This window comes from Astyanax mexicanus, chromosome 2 (assembly GCF_023375975.1).
Source record: "Astyanax mexicanus isolate ESR-SI-001 chromosome 2, AstMex3_surface, whole genome shotgun sequence".
In the NCBI taxonomy this organism is placed as follows: Eukaryota; Metazoa; Chordata; class Actinopteri; order Characiformes; family Acestrorhamphidae; genus Astyanax; species Astyanax mexicanus.
In genome coordinates, this window is record NC_064409.1 from 14,438,799 (window position 1) to 14,453,384 (window position 14,586).

Consider the following 14,586-nt stretch of genomic DNA (forward strand, 5'->3'; position numbering starts at 1 on the left):
TACGGCTCATTATTTGGATTGCGAATTATGGGCGGCTTTAATCGTGCCTCCTACCACATTGGTTAGTCTGAGAGATCACGTGTTCGCAGCCGCTACGTTCCAATATAATAAAAGTCCCGAATTGTCAGACGTCAGTAATTATGACCGCAGGAATATTACCAGTGTCTAGATTTGCGTGCAAAGACTTTCTCCAGTCTGACTGAATTAATTCCGATTACAGAATCTGACTAAAGTGTTTGTACACGGTACTCATCTGAGGAAAAACGATATTTATATGTAACAGGAATGTACGCTGTAAAAGTAATAGAGCCCAAAATGATACACGTGTAGAGTACTACTGATTTTTCTATGTACCTTGAATTCATTATATTATTACATTCATACATTTAAATGTAATATGGTCAAACCATTGTTCATCTTCTGTACTACATACTCATGAACTAGGTACCAGTCCCACCATGCATGACAAAAAAAAACCTTTGGATGAAATTTACGTTTAAGATTTTTAATCAACCTCACTGTGATGTTCTATAATGTGATATAGTTCTATAAATCTGTTTTCAGCTTCTCCTCCGCAGTTGAAAGGCAGCTGTTCTATATGTGAGAGGCTCGTGTGTGTCTCTCTCTCACACACAGCGGAAGTTTTGGTCGGAGGGCGGGGCTGCGCTCATGCAGCCGCTCTCTGTTGAAAAACCCTGGGCTATAGTGTGCTGCGCCATTTGCGTAGCGTGCGCGCTTGCATAGCTTATTGGAGGGATAGTCGATCCTCTTTTTGACTTCGAGGCTCGAGACCATGCCATAATTTCGATCGATCTCGATAAAATATTGAAATCGTGACACCCCTATACAGCACCAGTCAAAGGATTGTGCACACCTTATCACAAATTTTCATCATTGTAAAATTTCCTGCATTGTAGAATAATACTTCAGGTATTCAAACTATGAAGAAAAAGAAATGTAATTATTTAGTAAACAAGATTATTTTAGATTCAAAGTAGCACCTCTTGCTTGTTGTAATTTTCGCAGTCAGCTTTCTGAGGTAGTCACCAGGGATGGCTTTCAGTTATTAGCTGTAAGAAGGTGTGTCTAAACTTTTGACTGGTACAGTATGTGCAAAAAAAAAGAACCTGTAGTGAGTTTTCTTTAGAATTGTATGTGGTAATTTCACCTGGAGTTCTGGCTCCAGACATGTACGAGTCTGAGGAGAGGTGTGGGAGCGTACGGGCTCTCTGTGGGCAAACGGCAAACCTGAAGAACATGAAAAACAAATAAACTTAATAACTGACCAGTAGTATGAGAAATCTAAGCATCTCATAGTAGAGGCGGGCAATAAAACAACAATTTTATCATATAACGATACATTTTCATGATCTATCTGCAGTCCACAGGGTGAGACTAAAATAGCAGAAAACACTTTTGTTTCAGAAACAAATATTGTGGCTTAAAAGATGGTAGTCCTGTTTTGGATACTTTCTATTGCCTATGGCCTTTTGTTTGCCTTTGGTTTCTGAAATAAAAGGTTTTCCTGCTACTCCTGGTGCTGTTTTCTAAGCATATCAAAGAAATAATCCATGACCAAACTGTTCATTTCATTACAAAGATTTGCCATCAATTTAATTGGGTGGATTACAAATATAAAAAGATTATGTTTCTAAGACTAATGACACACTTTAGATGCAATCACTTATTTTATAATATTATATTATAGAATTTACTATCATTTTGCCCTGCACTGTATTACAGTCATATAATAAAATAGATGTATTAAAAAACACACATGCATGTGTTCATACCTGAGGCCAGATCACAGAGTGGAACACAGCATCCAGTTCATCAGCAGTGAAGCTGTAGGAATCAAAGCTGTCAAAGAATTCCTGAATGCGCAGCAGACCCAGTCTTCTTAGGTTCTTCAGCGGGTTTATACAGCCAGCCTTCAGCTACACACACACACATCACAACACAACACAGTTAAAAGCTAAATTTGATAATTGACAAAGGCACATTCACTCTATGGATGAATATAATGGGACAAATAGAGTATTAAAAAGAGTAATTATGGGGCGTGTCTAAAACGGTCTAAAGCGCTGCCACTATGAGCGGGAGGTCGCAGGTTCAAACTGCGGCACTCGGAGGGACTAAAATTCGCCCTGCTCCCTCCAGGTGGGTAGATGGCGCTCTTTCCCCACATCACTCCTAGAGTGATGTCCACAGCACAGGGCATCTGTGAGCTGATGTATCAGAACCGAGTCGCTGCGCTTTCCTCCGAGCGCGCTGTGATGCTGCTCGGCAATACTGCATCAGCAAAAGCTCGAAAAGAAGCGGTATCAGATGTATCACATGTATCAGAGGAAGCATGTTTTCGTCTTCACCCTCCTGGTGTGTTGGGGCATTACTAGTGATAGGGGGAGTCCTAATGAGTGGGTTGGTTAATTGGCTGTGTAAATTGGGGAGAAAATAGAAAACAATTTAAATAAATTATAAAAAAAAAGAGAATTTATCTTGCTTGGATAACTGTCTCTATGGTCCAGGGATGGCTTTCCACTAAATCTAAAGAGAATTGCTGTAAGGATCTGACTGCATTTCAGCCACAAGAACATTAGTGACGTTAGGATATGGAGGCCGAGTCCCAGAAATATTGGATGAGTACCATCACTCCAGAGACACAGCTTCTTAGATCCACAGCTCAAAGCCTATAAGCATGGAGCCAAGATGTTAATGTCTCTTGGCAATAGATCAAGCTGTGTGTGCGTGCATTTGCACATCTGTGTCAGCAATAAACACAACCGAAAGTAGCTGAACCCATTTATTAGAAGGGATGTATAAAAACCCTTGTACATATACTGTATGTTAGGCCTGCATAGCATTATACACCATCTTCTTTACACGGCTGCAGCTCACCTGTTCTCTGTGGTCCAGCAGACAGGAAACGGAGGCAGTCACACACAGCACCATCTGCAGCAGTTTGGGCAGGTAAAAGCGGATGAGGTGGCCCAGTTTTTTGATCACCACGTCGATAACGTTCAGCAGGCCATGCTGGCGACCCAGAGGAAGAACAGCAGAGAGGTCTGTTTCAGCTACAGCCTTTTCTACTGCAGCCAGGCACGCTCCTGCAGAGAGAAATAAAGCAACAGGAGCACAATGAGGACATCCATTAAGTTTTCAAGCTTGTTTTATATACAAGGGTTGGACAATGAAACTGAAACACCTGGTTTTAGACCACAATAATTTATTGTCCCGATGGACAGTTCTGACGGAAACAGCACAGTTGAGGTGCACATTAAATTCTGCCGTGGTTTTATGTTTTTTGGATACAATTACTCTGGATAATGTGGCTCTTGATACATCACAAAGACTTGCTGTCTTGGTCACAGATGCGCCAGCAAGACGTGCACCAACAATTTGTTCTCTTTTGAACTCTGGTATGTCACCCATAATGTTTTGTGCATTGCAATATTTTGAGCAAAACTGTGCTCTTACCCTGCTAATTGAACCTTCACACTCTGCACTTTCTGGTGCAATGTGCAATTAATGAAGATTGGCCAACAGGCTGGTCCAATTTAGCCATAAAACCTCCCACAGTAAAATGGCCGGTGTTTCAGTTTCATTGTCCAACCCCTGTATATATATACACATGTAGAGGTGGGATGAGACCTTGTGCCATGAGATCTTACACTGAAGTATACTGTGAAGGAAAATATATTTTCTGTGCGATTACCTTGGCTGTAGTGGCAGACGGGTTCCAGTAACAGGTCCATAAACATGGCCAGCTCCTCCGGCTGGCAGCCTGCCAGGAAGCGCAGTACGATGGCAGATCGTGTGGCAGCCACAGCTTTACCCTGAAATTTATTACCAGCCTTGGTGCGCATCCGTCCATATAAGATCCTACACCGAACCAACCCACATCCTTCATTAATAACAATCTTAATAAAACACATTTAATTAAAAATATTACATATATTTTAACATAAAGTATTAGACCAGCAAACACACCTCATGAGCATAGGGATGAGTTTGGGGCGGTGTAATTCCAGCACTACTGATCCTTCCTCAGAGATGTTGAACTGAACGATCTCATCTTTGAAATGTCTGTCGTCCAGCAGTCTCTCCAGATTCTCTCTGAAAGAAATAGAAATTTGTAAAGAGTTAGTTCCTATAGTAGCACACATAGCAGATGATAAAACACTGCACTACAGATGTTTGGAAGGTATTAAGGTGTGAGTATTTTCATTAGTAGTATGTGACACTGTTTTGTTCTTGGTGAAGAACTGTAAAATGAGTCATTTTCAAAACCTCAAAACTGTTAATTAATCTGTATCTTCTTGACCAATTATATTTATGCCCCCCAAAATATTCATGGGCTTCTGATGAGGCTTCCTTTATGAATTACACACATGCATGCCATTCCTCTGGAGTGCATGCCATGTTGTGTCAGAGGAAACAATCACCCCAGTTCAGCTTTCTACCTGTTTAGATAACTTCAGTGAACTTACATAATGATTTTCTAAACCCTTCTTATTAGAAGACACTCCTGGGTGTTTAACATCCATGGATGGCCTGGTTGTTCCTGATATGGTTGCAGTTCACTCCACCTTCGTACAATTATTATGTTTACTTTTGCTACAGAACTATGATTAGTCAAGCTCAGACTACACAACATTTTTGTCCCTCACAAGGTTCACTATGTCAGATTAAGCAGTTATGTTCGTTTTGCATCGTTCTCGGGGGCAACATTACACGTTAGTCACCGACCAATCATCGTCCGCATCCTCGCGTGAGTTCGTAGGTCATCGCGGGGGAGAAGCACAGAATCTGAGAATCACGGCTACAGAAGCCCTTTTGTGCTGAAAAAAAAAAAAAAGGGGGAAAAGCGACTGTGGGCTCCTGGGTTCCTGGGTGACCCAAATGGACATTAGATGCTTTTTGTACTCCAGAGAGAACTTAAGGTATGGTAAAGATGAAGGTACTTAGGTTTCAGTGTCTGTAAACAGAATATTTAATGGATGAAGTAGATTATTAGATGATTATTAGATTATTCTTCTCTTTCTCTGCCTAAATCGTGTAGTCTGATCCAGGCATTAGTAAAACTTTGCTGATCTTTTGGTTGCCTTCACCTTTCTTGTGTAAAGAAATGATTTAATTTCTCAGGTCTTGTGACATGTCTTTTCCATGTGGATATTTACTTTTAACTAGTGTAAACAGAACTGCTTAAAAAGACACCTACCTATCTCGATTGTACCTTGCTGGTTGTTTTCCTCCATAGACAAATTCTAACCATTTGTATTTGTACTTAGCTCTGAGTTACTGGGCAAAGCATATAACCCTCTGATGTGTTATTTGCACAAATAACATAGGAATAAACTGCCATGTTGTTCCTAGCGCTGTTAGCTCCTGTCTGACGAGACGTGCCTGGCTGCAGGGCTTCAGCTCTGCCTGTGGGAGGTTTCGAGCCAAGGTAGGCAAGCCATGAATCACGGGTTGACGTAGAAACGAATGCTTTTCCTAATTGACTCGCTTTTCTGAATATTTTCTTTTACTAGCTACTGCAGTCAATGGAGGTTGAGAAAGAGTTTCATGTGCAACATGCACATACAACATAGAGAGACCTATTGTATAATTCACATAGAACAAGAAAAAGTGGATTTTAGCAGAAGGACACCTTTAAGTAATGTCCTTTAATATTTAACAGTTAATGAATAAATAGGTTAAATAGGTTAAATATTAGGTTTTGTAGTAAGTTAATTATAGCTTTGCTCCAAAGCATTTTTTATTGGGGTGTGCTTTTTTCATGAAAAGTAAAACTTTCTTTAAAACAAGTCTAGCTTGCAATCAATAACCCACATTTATGGGAGTATTTAACAATACTGTATCTCAACAAAATAAATTATTCTGAAAGCAAATTATAGATTTGGCAATTCTGTTGAAGTGTACAGTACACTATAAATCAAAAGTAAATTTAACTAATTACTTACTTTATGTAACCAAGTGTGAAATTACATTAAAACCAAAGCATGTTAAGGTTTAAGGTTTTAACAATAAAGTGCACACAAAATTCCTTTGCAGAAATCATATTCCAAGTAAAAGCCTGGAAAATAGGTCAGACTGATGAAACCAAGACGTACAGTAGAATGAGAATGTGAAATAAATCCTATAATAGAGTAATGATGGCTTTTTCCTCTGTCAGACTGCAGCTTTCCATCATTTCTCAGAGTGTACAGAAACATGAGCCACACAGGATGATATAATCAGCATCCGCTCTGGATACAAAGAGCTTTCTTCATGATCCACAGTGCAGTATGATACCCTATAACAGTGTCATTACTGAGCCAGCGGGGAAAGAGCAATGGCAGTGGAAACCGTGATGAAAGGTGAGCTGAGCGCTGAGGTAGTTCACTTACTTGTAAGGGACGATGTCCTGATCTTTGTAGGTCATCATACAGTCCAGGGCTGCTTTCTGGATCTGCTGGTCCTTGTGACACAACAGCTGAACAGAAGAAATGGAAGGTTTTGGTGTTAGTTGCATGCACACTTTAAAATAAGAATGTTACAAATGTTTTTTTCTAAGAACTTTATTTATAGAGTTTAAGGTACCACTTTAAAATAAGACTACCTTTATAAAAGGTTTATAAATGGTTCACAATTAGTTTATTAATGGTTACTAATTAGGTTGTAAATGCCTTAAAAATCATGAATAATCAGTTATAACACATATGTAGAAAGGGCAACAATACAGATGGCTGTAAGTTTACTATTTGGCAAACAAAAGGCCATTGTTGCCCTTTCCACGTACGTGTTATAACTGATTAATTATTTTTAAGGCATTTACAACCTAATTAGTAACCATTAATAAACTAATTATAAATCATTTATAAACCCTTTTTTAAGTGGTACCGAGTTTAATAAACAAGACAAGAAAAATAAGCCCTTAATTTAAAACCCACCCCAAGGTCATGCGCACCTATTCATGTATACATGTACACAGAAATGGATCTAAATACAAATACATATATATATATATATATATATATATATATAATGTATATCATCCGAAAACAAATGGTTACTTCAGAGTGTGGGGAAATCATAGAACAGTAAAAAAAAAAAAAAAAAAAAAAAAAAAAAAAAAAAATCATAATAATTAATAAATAAATAAATAAATAAATAAATAATGTTCCACATCAAGAGAAGGATCTTGATGCCCATCAGCAAATTACCCAGACTGGAAAAACAGTTAGCATCCTAACTAACCCTGATAATCCTGTTATTCTAGGGTTCATATCACAGGTTCAGAATATCCTGCAGACATGATACATGATACACAATCTCAGCAAACAGCCAGACTAACGCCGTCTCCACTGTGCATCCTCAATCAGTGCTCTCAGCACGCCATCAACTTTTTGTGAGTAATCCCGCTCAGAAAAACATGTCAGTATGTGAAACAACCAAAAAAAAAGTTTCACTAAAGCATCACAGCATTAAGAATGACCATCTGAGAATCATCATCCTTATACTAAGATGTATTAGGAAACTAGCTCCTGTTGTTTTTCTTTTTTTATTATTTTAACCCATTTTTCTCCACAAATGTTGCTTTGCCAATTACCCAACCCACTCATTAGAACTCCTCCATCCCTAGAAACACCACCAACACCAGAAGGGTGAAGACTAGCACATGCCTCCTCCAATACATGTGAAGTCATCCACTACCTCTTTTCCAACTGCCGCTGATGCAGCATCACTGGATAGCAGCATATGCACTCAGAGGAAAGCACCAGATCCCCAGCTCTGGCTGTTGATGCCAAGCAGCATGATTGGGATTTAAAGTTTCTGTTGTTAATTTGCATTCTTTTTCTTGTCTGGTGTCTTTGTTGACTTCATTTTGAATGAGAAATGTCCTGCTATGGTCCTGTGCAATTGCTTAATATTTAAGTGAGAAATAACTTGAAATAACTATGGTTTTAATCAAACCTGACGCTTCAAGCCTCTTCCACCTTGTGAGGTATACGATTTTTTCAATTTAACAATAGTCTAGACTTGACATAGCAATATTGCTATTAGAAATGAAAAAGAAAGTTTGGTGTGTCCCTAATACAAGCATGTTTTTTTTATTTGTTTGTTAATAATTTTATTTCTAATTTTTCCCATTTTCTGCCCAATGTACACAGCCAATTACCCAACCCACTCATTAGGACTCCTCCTATCACTAGTGATGCCCCAAAACACTGATGCAGCATTGTCGAGCAGCCAGCATGCTTGGAGGAAAGCGCACAGCTGGGTTTCGATACATCAGCTCACAGATGCCCTGTGCTGCAGACATCACCGTAGGAGTGATGTAGGGAGAGAGCGCCATCTACCCACCCAGAGGGAGCAGGGACAATTGTGTTCCCTCTGAGCGCCGGCAGCTGCATGAGCGGGGGTTCAAACCAGCGACCTCCCGTTCATAGTGGCAGCGCTTTAGACCGCTGGACCCCTCAGCGCCAAATGTTTTTTATGGAAACAAAGATAGTTCTTCCATGGCATCATTCATAAAGCTTTTCCACAAACGTGGAACAGGCTCTGTTCTAGTTTACACACCTAATTTTAACCGTTCTGTGCATTTCTACCAAAAAATATGTTCTAGAACCCAAAGTTCTCTTCCCAACTGGAAACCAAAGAACAGTAGAAAAGAGTAGGTTGGTACAAACTGAGAGCTGTTTTTTTATTGAGTAACATATGAATCAAATGAGCCACAATGTTGGAAAGCTCACCTGTGTGTAAAGATTATGTAGATCTGGTTCCAGGTACAAAGCTCTGGGGTTGGAGAATTTGGAGAAGACCTTCAGGTGTGCGATAAGTTGCCTGAAAAAAACATGCATTAAAACCTATGAGCACAAATTTTGTATTTGTATTGCATTTATTAAGCAAAATGACTTACAATATACTGAATTTTACATATAAAAAATAATAACTATAGGAATATTATAAAAACACCAATAATCAGAAAGAATCTCACTTTGCTGCAGCTCTTCTTGGTATTTTTTTCCGTTGTTTGGACTCCTCCTCCTGTTCTTCCTCATCTTCCTCTTCCTCTTTCATGTGCACATCTTCATTTTCTGCCTCAGGCTGGTCTTTGTCTGATGAAGAGCAGCGCCTCTTCGTCAGGTTTTGAGCAGGAGCCACCAAAAGGTCAGCTGGATAGAACTCATTCCTTAAAAAAATTAATCCCAAGATAGAACATATTAGTTAAACAGATTTATTCTTTTTTACCTTTAAGATTAATCAATAATGAATTGATAAATCAACTAGACTAAATGGGCTGCTTATTTCTACAGCTGAGTATTTTAATTATAAATTATTGAGTTTTCTGAAACTAAAAACCTGGTAGCTAAAAACCGTGCAGTAAAAAGACTTTCACTGGATGTAAGAATGCATGAATCCTGATAAAGGTTATATATATATATATATATATATATATATATATATATATATATATATATATATATATATATGGATAAAGAAGCAAAAGCCTGAACATTACCAGAAAAGGCATCCCATGTCTGCCCCAAATTAGAGCACAGACACACAGAGGTGTTCACACACCTGATAAAGCGAAGCAGCAGGGGGCTGAGGTCTCGGCTACGAGGTTCCACCCTGTCCGGAAACTTGGCCATAGCTTTCCACAGCAGGCTGCGGAAGTTGGTGAAGTCTGTGCGGTCGTTCGGACTGCTCGTCTGCTCCAACTGCTCCAGAAACAGAACTCCTACATCTCCACTCTCTATCACATCCATGCCCTGCTCCCGTGTCCCAAATGAGACTTTACTCTGATCACCAGCCTCATCATCATCCTCCTCATCCTCAGCCTGCAGCTCGTTCTCTGAGACACAGAGAGAAATGGATTTTAGGTCATTTGTAATTTTTGTTTTGTAAAATAGTTATCTACAGTGTACATTTACATCTAAAGTAAATAAGACAATTACTAAATTATGAAATTTGTTATGTGCTTTAATGAGAGAGAGCCCACCTGCCAGTCCAGCAACCAGCTCTAGATGTTCATAGAAGATCTTCCAGAACTCTTTGTTGTCCATGTCTCTGGCATAACTCCTGAACAAAAAAAAAAAAAGTTCATCAGAGAAAAAAGGGGGGGGAAAAAAGAGAGAGAAAAAAAAACAGGTTAAAAATGTTCTAGGATAATTTAAGAACAGGATGTCCTCCAGGTGTGCTAGACTTACGTGATTAGATCAATCACAGCTTCCCATAAAGGTTGAAAATTGATAAACAGCATAGCAATAAGATATCGCAGTGGAACCTGTGGAAAAAAAACAGATAATCATCAGGTAAATATATTTCTAGGGGTGAACCAAAATATCAACGTATATCAAATATGTCAAATGTACCAAACAATAATGTCTGCCAATATGGCTTTGATTCTCAAAAAACAGTATTTGAAACACAATAGATTTAAAAGGATTAGATTTGTTAAGATAGTTGTCATTGTTGTGTTGTGCTCCACCCGCTAGATTGCATTGTTGTACTTCAGCGTCTTCTGATTTTACTGTTCTGATTGTAGTCTTTTCGTTTTCTCATATTTTATGCATATTACTGTGTTTATATACTAGGTTCGAAAATTTGTTTAAAAAAGGTTGCAATTTGCCATCAAGCTGCCGGCGCTCAGAGGGAGCACAATTGGCCCTGCTCCCTCCGGGTGGGTAGATGGCGCTCTCTCCCCACATCAGTGATGTCCCCAGCACAGGGCGTCTGTGAGCTGATGTATCAGAACCGAGTCTCTGCGCTTTCCTCCGAGCGCGCTGTGATGCTACTCGGCAATGCTGCATCAGCAGCAGCTCGAAAAGAAGCGGTGGATGACTTCACATGTATCGGAGGAAGCATGTGTTAGTCTTCACCCTCCTGGTGTGTTGGGGCATTACTAGTGATAGGGGGAGTCTTAATGAGTGGGTTGGGTAATTGGCCATGTAAATTGGGGAGAAAATGGGAAAAATTTGAAATAAAATTATATTTAAAAAAAAAAAAAAAAAAAAAAAAAAAAAAAAAGGTCTCAATAAAGCACCTTGCATATGGAATTGCAATATTTTGGACTGTACCCCTGTATTATGATACTTTTTATATCTCCAGGTTCTTGGCAGTATGTAAGGACATGTACTATTTCTAATAAGGATGAAAATCAATCCTTTTGTTTTATTGAGATATATTCATATTTTGTATAGTTCGGCATGTCACAATAAATACATAATCATACAATATAAGGGCATACCCTAACATATTGTCATTTCTGTTAATATAGCCTTATGTAATGAGAAGTACCCATGAATGTGAATGAGCTAGTGTGTCTGCTTTGAAAGTTTAAAAGTTTATGTTCTTAACTATTTTTAACGTTCATAATTATTTAAAAGAAAAGTGGGTATGACTTTTTTATCCTCCTGGATTATCATCTCAGTGTCACAAAATGGTCCTAAATTACAATAATATAATGTATTACAATTACTTCTAGGACAGAATATAATTCAATAAAAACTGTTTCTGTAATGACAGGCCTATCTACAGATTAACAGCATTAATCATCCACATCATGCATGCTGTACCTGTTTAAAGGGTCCCTGTGGAAGGCAGGGCTGCACCAGGTCATAACGGAGTTTGCGCAGGTGCAGGAGCTTCTCTCTGTAGTCCTGCACCGTGGCTGGTATCTGCTCAGCCTGCAGGCAGATGGCAAATACAGTCTGCATACTTGAGCTATCCTCCCCCTGTGGAGAAAGGAAGAGTTTAGGAGCTTGAAACAAATACAATCATGGCTGAAATCATTTTTTGTTGACATTTTTCCACAATTATTTCTGTTCTCCATGCTTAGTGTGGAACTCACAGACACACAATGTCAAGATTGAGAACTTTTTTCCTTTCTATTTGGTTTCAGATGTGATTTTTACATTGTCCACACCAGTTACCTATCATAGGTGAGTTTAAAAGAGCATCACATGCTTGAAACAAAGTTATTTACCCACAAATTTCTATTTAGTCCAGCCCATTTATGGAGATCTATGTGAAATAATATAAATGTTGACTTTTTTACCTCTATTGTTTGTGTTGTTTCAATATACACAAAGGAAATAAACATATATGTATAACAAAAATTATAACTGCAATAAAAAAATACTTTATTCTCAGAAAAAAAATCAGGGTTGCCAATACTGTATAAATCGCGTGGAATCATTTAGATGACTAAAAGCTCATGAGATAAGAGATACCTCTGCTGGTTTGGGAAGCTCTGCTTCAAAGTGTGACATAATTCTCAGTGTCAGAAGGCGAATCTAAGGAAAATAAAAAGTAGAAAAAAAAAAAAAGCAAACATTTTATATAATTCAGATTCATTCATAATTAACAGAACAATAGCAATGAAAAAAGTACAACAGCTATAACTCTACCTTGGAGACATTGGAAGAGAAGTTGGTTTGCAAAATCTGATACAGTTCTAGCAAGGAACTGTGGGATAGCTGGGCGGAGCAGCCATTGAGTAACAGCCGAGTATAGTACAGGTCAAGCAGCAACAGTGCAGAGAGATCAGTAGGGAATTTCCTGTGGAAAAAACACACACACACACACACACACACACAAAACATATCACATTTTTAATCTTATTTATTCAACATTTAAATCAACCTCTCCACATTTTGTTACCTCACCAAAATAGTAAACGTACTCTATAATGCGCCTGATGAGCTCATCTGGGAGCAGAGATGATATTTCTGCAGTTTCCTTAAAGCTCAGCAGGGTACTCAGAGCTTGTCTGGCAACAAACAGCCCTCCTAAAGGAGAAAAAGAGCAAGGTAAGGGTCTCCAAAGAACCAGAACGCATACATCTAAAAGAGTACAGTGATGGAAACATGGCAAAAGAACGAATAAAACAGTCAGGTTTCCCTTTTAACACAATTTGAACACACACAGATTACTGACCTCTGCCCAGTTTTTCACTGAGCACTTCATTTAGAAGTCTGTTTAGGAGAGCGGCGAGAGGAGGGATCACACTCGTTTCCTCCAGGGGTCTGCAAAACAACATTCACTTTATTCCTACTGCACAAAACACATACTGAGGGAGATGTAGAGTAAGCATTTGTATTCCAACTAGAGCTGGGCGATTAATCGATTTTATCAGTTAAGGACGATGAGTTAAAAACTCACTGAATATAACTCACATAGTCTCAGTCAGTCACTCACCTCGTTCACCACGTAGCCTGTCACTCACCTCGTCCACAGTGTCTCCCTCTTTGTAAAAAGCTATTCAACAATTTGTCTTTAACGGTTTGAAAATAAAGAAAACTTAAGAAAGCTAAAAAAAAAAAAAAAAAAAATTATTAAAAAAAAAAACTGCTCTTATAATAACATTTAACAACACGGCAAAAAACTGATTTATGTAATTTACGTAAAAATCAAGTTATTTTGAGACGTGACTCCCTATTTAAAAAGCAACAGAAGTTGTTCATTTGTTGGAGTTCATTTGTATAATTTCTAACATATTTAGGGTGTTTTTTACTCTTTTTATCTCTCTCACAATGTTTATCCTAAACTGCATACGCCAACACCCCGGTTGCTGAGTATAATACAGTAATCAGCCTGACGTGAGTGCACATTAAGGGGAGAGGAATTCCTTCCCAACACCAGTTCATTTTTCTTTTTCTGTTGTTTAAAGGATAAAGATATCCTATCTCTGCTTGAATAGTGTGGAAGTAGTGTTTTAGGAGAGGAGCAGCAGCTGTGTGTGTGTGTGTGTATATATATATATATATATATATATATATATATATATATATATATATATATATATATATATATATATATATATACACACACACACAGCTGCTGCTCCATTGATTTTATACACACATATATATATATATATATATATATATATATATATATATATATATATATATATATATATATATATATATATAAAAATCAATGTTCTGAACTCAACGCTGTGTTTACACTGCTAAAAAAAAATGCTAATAAGACACCTGTCTTAATGTATTAAAATCTTACAAATCAATTACATGCACTAATGTTTTAAAGTTCAGCTCTTAAAAAAATAAAAGACCACCTTAAAATTATGAGTTTCTTTGATTTTACCAAATCGAAAACCTTTGAAATATAATCAAGAGAAAGATGGATGTTTTTCGAAAGCAGTGTGTAAAACTGGTGGAGGAGAACATGATGCCAAGTTGCATGAAAACTGTATTTAAAAACCAGGGTTATTCCACCAAATATTGATTTCTGAACTTTTAAAACTTTATCAATAAGAGCTTATTTCTTTGCATTATTTGAGGTCTGATCTTTTTTGTTATTTCAGCCATTTTTCATTTTCTGCAAATGAATGCTCTAAATGACAATATTTTTATATTGAATGTGGGAGAAATGATGTCCATAGTTTTATATAATAAAACAAAAATGTTTATTTTACTCAAATATATACCTATAAATAGCAAAATCAGAGAAAATGATTCAGAAACTGAAGTGGTCTCTTATTTTTTTTATATATATATAGGCCTGGGTAAAGTATAGCTGTATAGCTATTCTTTAACAGTTGAAGGCTATTATATGTGTAAGAGC

The 14,586-nt window shown here is 37.7% G+C and overlaps 1 protein-coding gene across 1 annotated transcript in view; it reads right to left on the reverse strand.

Moving 5' to 3' along the window:
- The window catches only part of utp20 (UTP20 small subunit processome component), a 45,546-nt gene that overhangs the window by 21,717 nt on the left and 9,243 nt on the right, over positions 1 to 14,586 (reverse strand). The window contains exons 14-29 of the mRNA XM_007252722.4: positions 12,934 to 13,022; positions 12,680 to 12,785; positions 12,405 to 12,555; positions 12,228 to 12,290; positions 11,571 to 11,729; positions 10,203 to 10,279; positions 9,995 to 10,074; positions 9,574 to 9,847; positions 8,987 to 9,181; positions 8,742 to 8,832; positions 6,396 to 6,481; positions 3,991 to 4,116; positions 3,716 to 3,882; positions 2,899 to 3,107; positions 1,794 to 1,937; positions 1,169 to 1,248 (exon numbers count right to left, since the gene is read on the reverse strand). Of these exons, the coding sequence (XP_007252784.3) occupies positions 1,169 to 1,248; positions 1,794 to 1,937; positions 2,899 to 3,107; positions 3,716 to 3,882; positions 3,991 to 4,116; positions 6,396 to 6,481; positions 8,742 to 8,832; positions 8,987 to 9,181; positions 9,574 to 9,847; positions 9,995 to 10,074; positions 10,203 to 10,279; positions 11,571 to 11,729; positions 12,228 to 12,290; positions 12,405 to 12,555; positions 12,680 to 12,785; positions 12,934 to 13,022 (2,097 nt within the window). The remainder of the gene's footprint in view (positions 1 to 1,168; positions 1,249 to 1,793; positions 1,938 to 2,898; positions 3,108 to 3,715; positions 3,883 to 3,990; positions 4,117 to 6,395; positions 6,482 to 8,741; positions 8,833 to 8,986; positions 9,182 to 9,573; positions 9,848 to 9,994; positions 10,075 to 10,202; positions 10,280 to 11,570; positions 11,730 to 12,227; positions 12,291 to 12,404; positions 12,556 to 12,679; positions 12,786 to 12,933; positions 13,023 to 14,586) is intronic.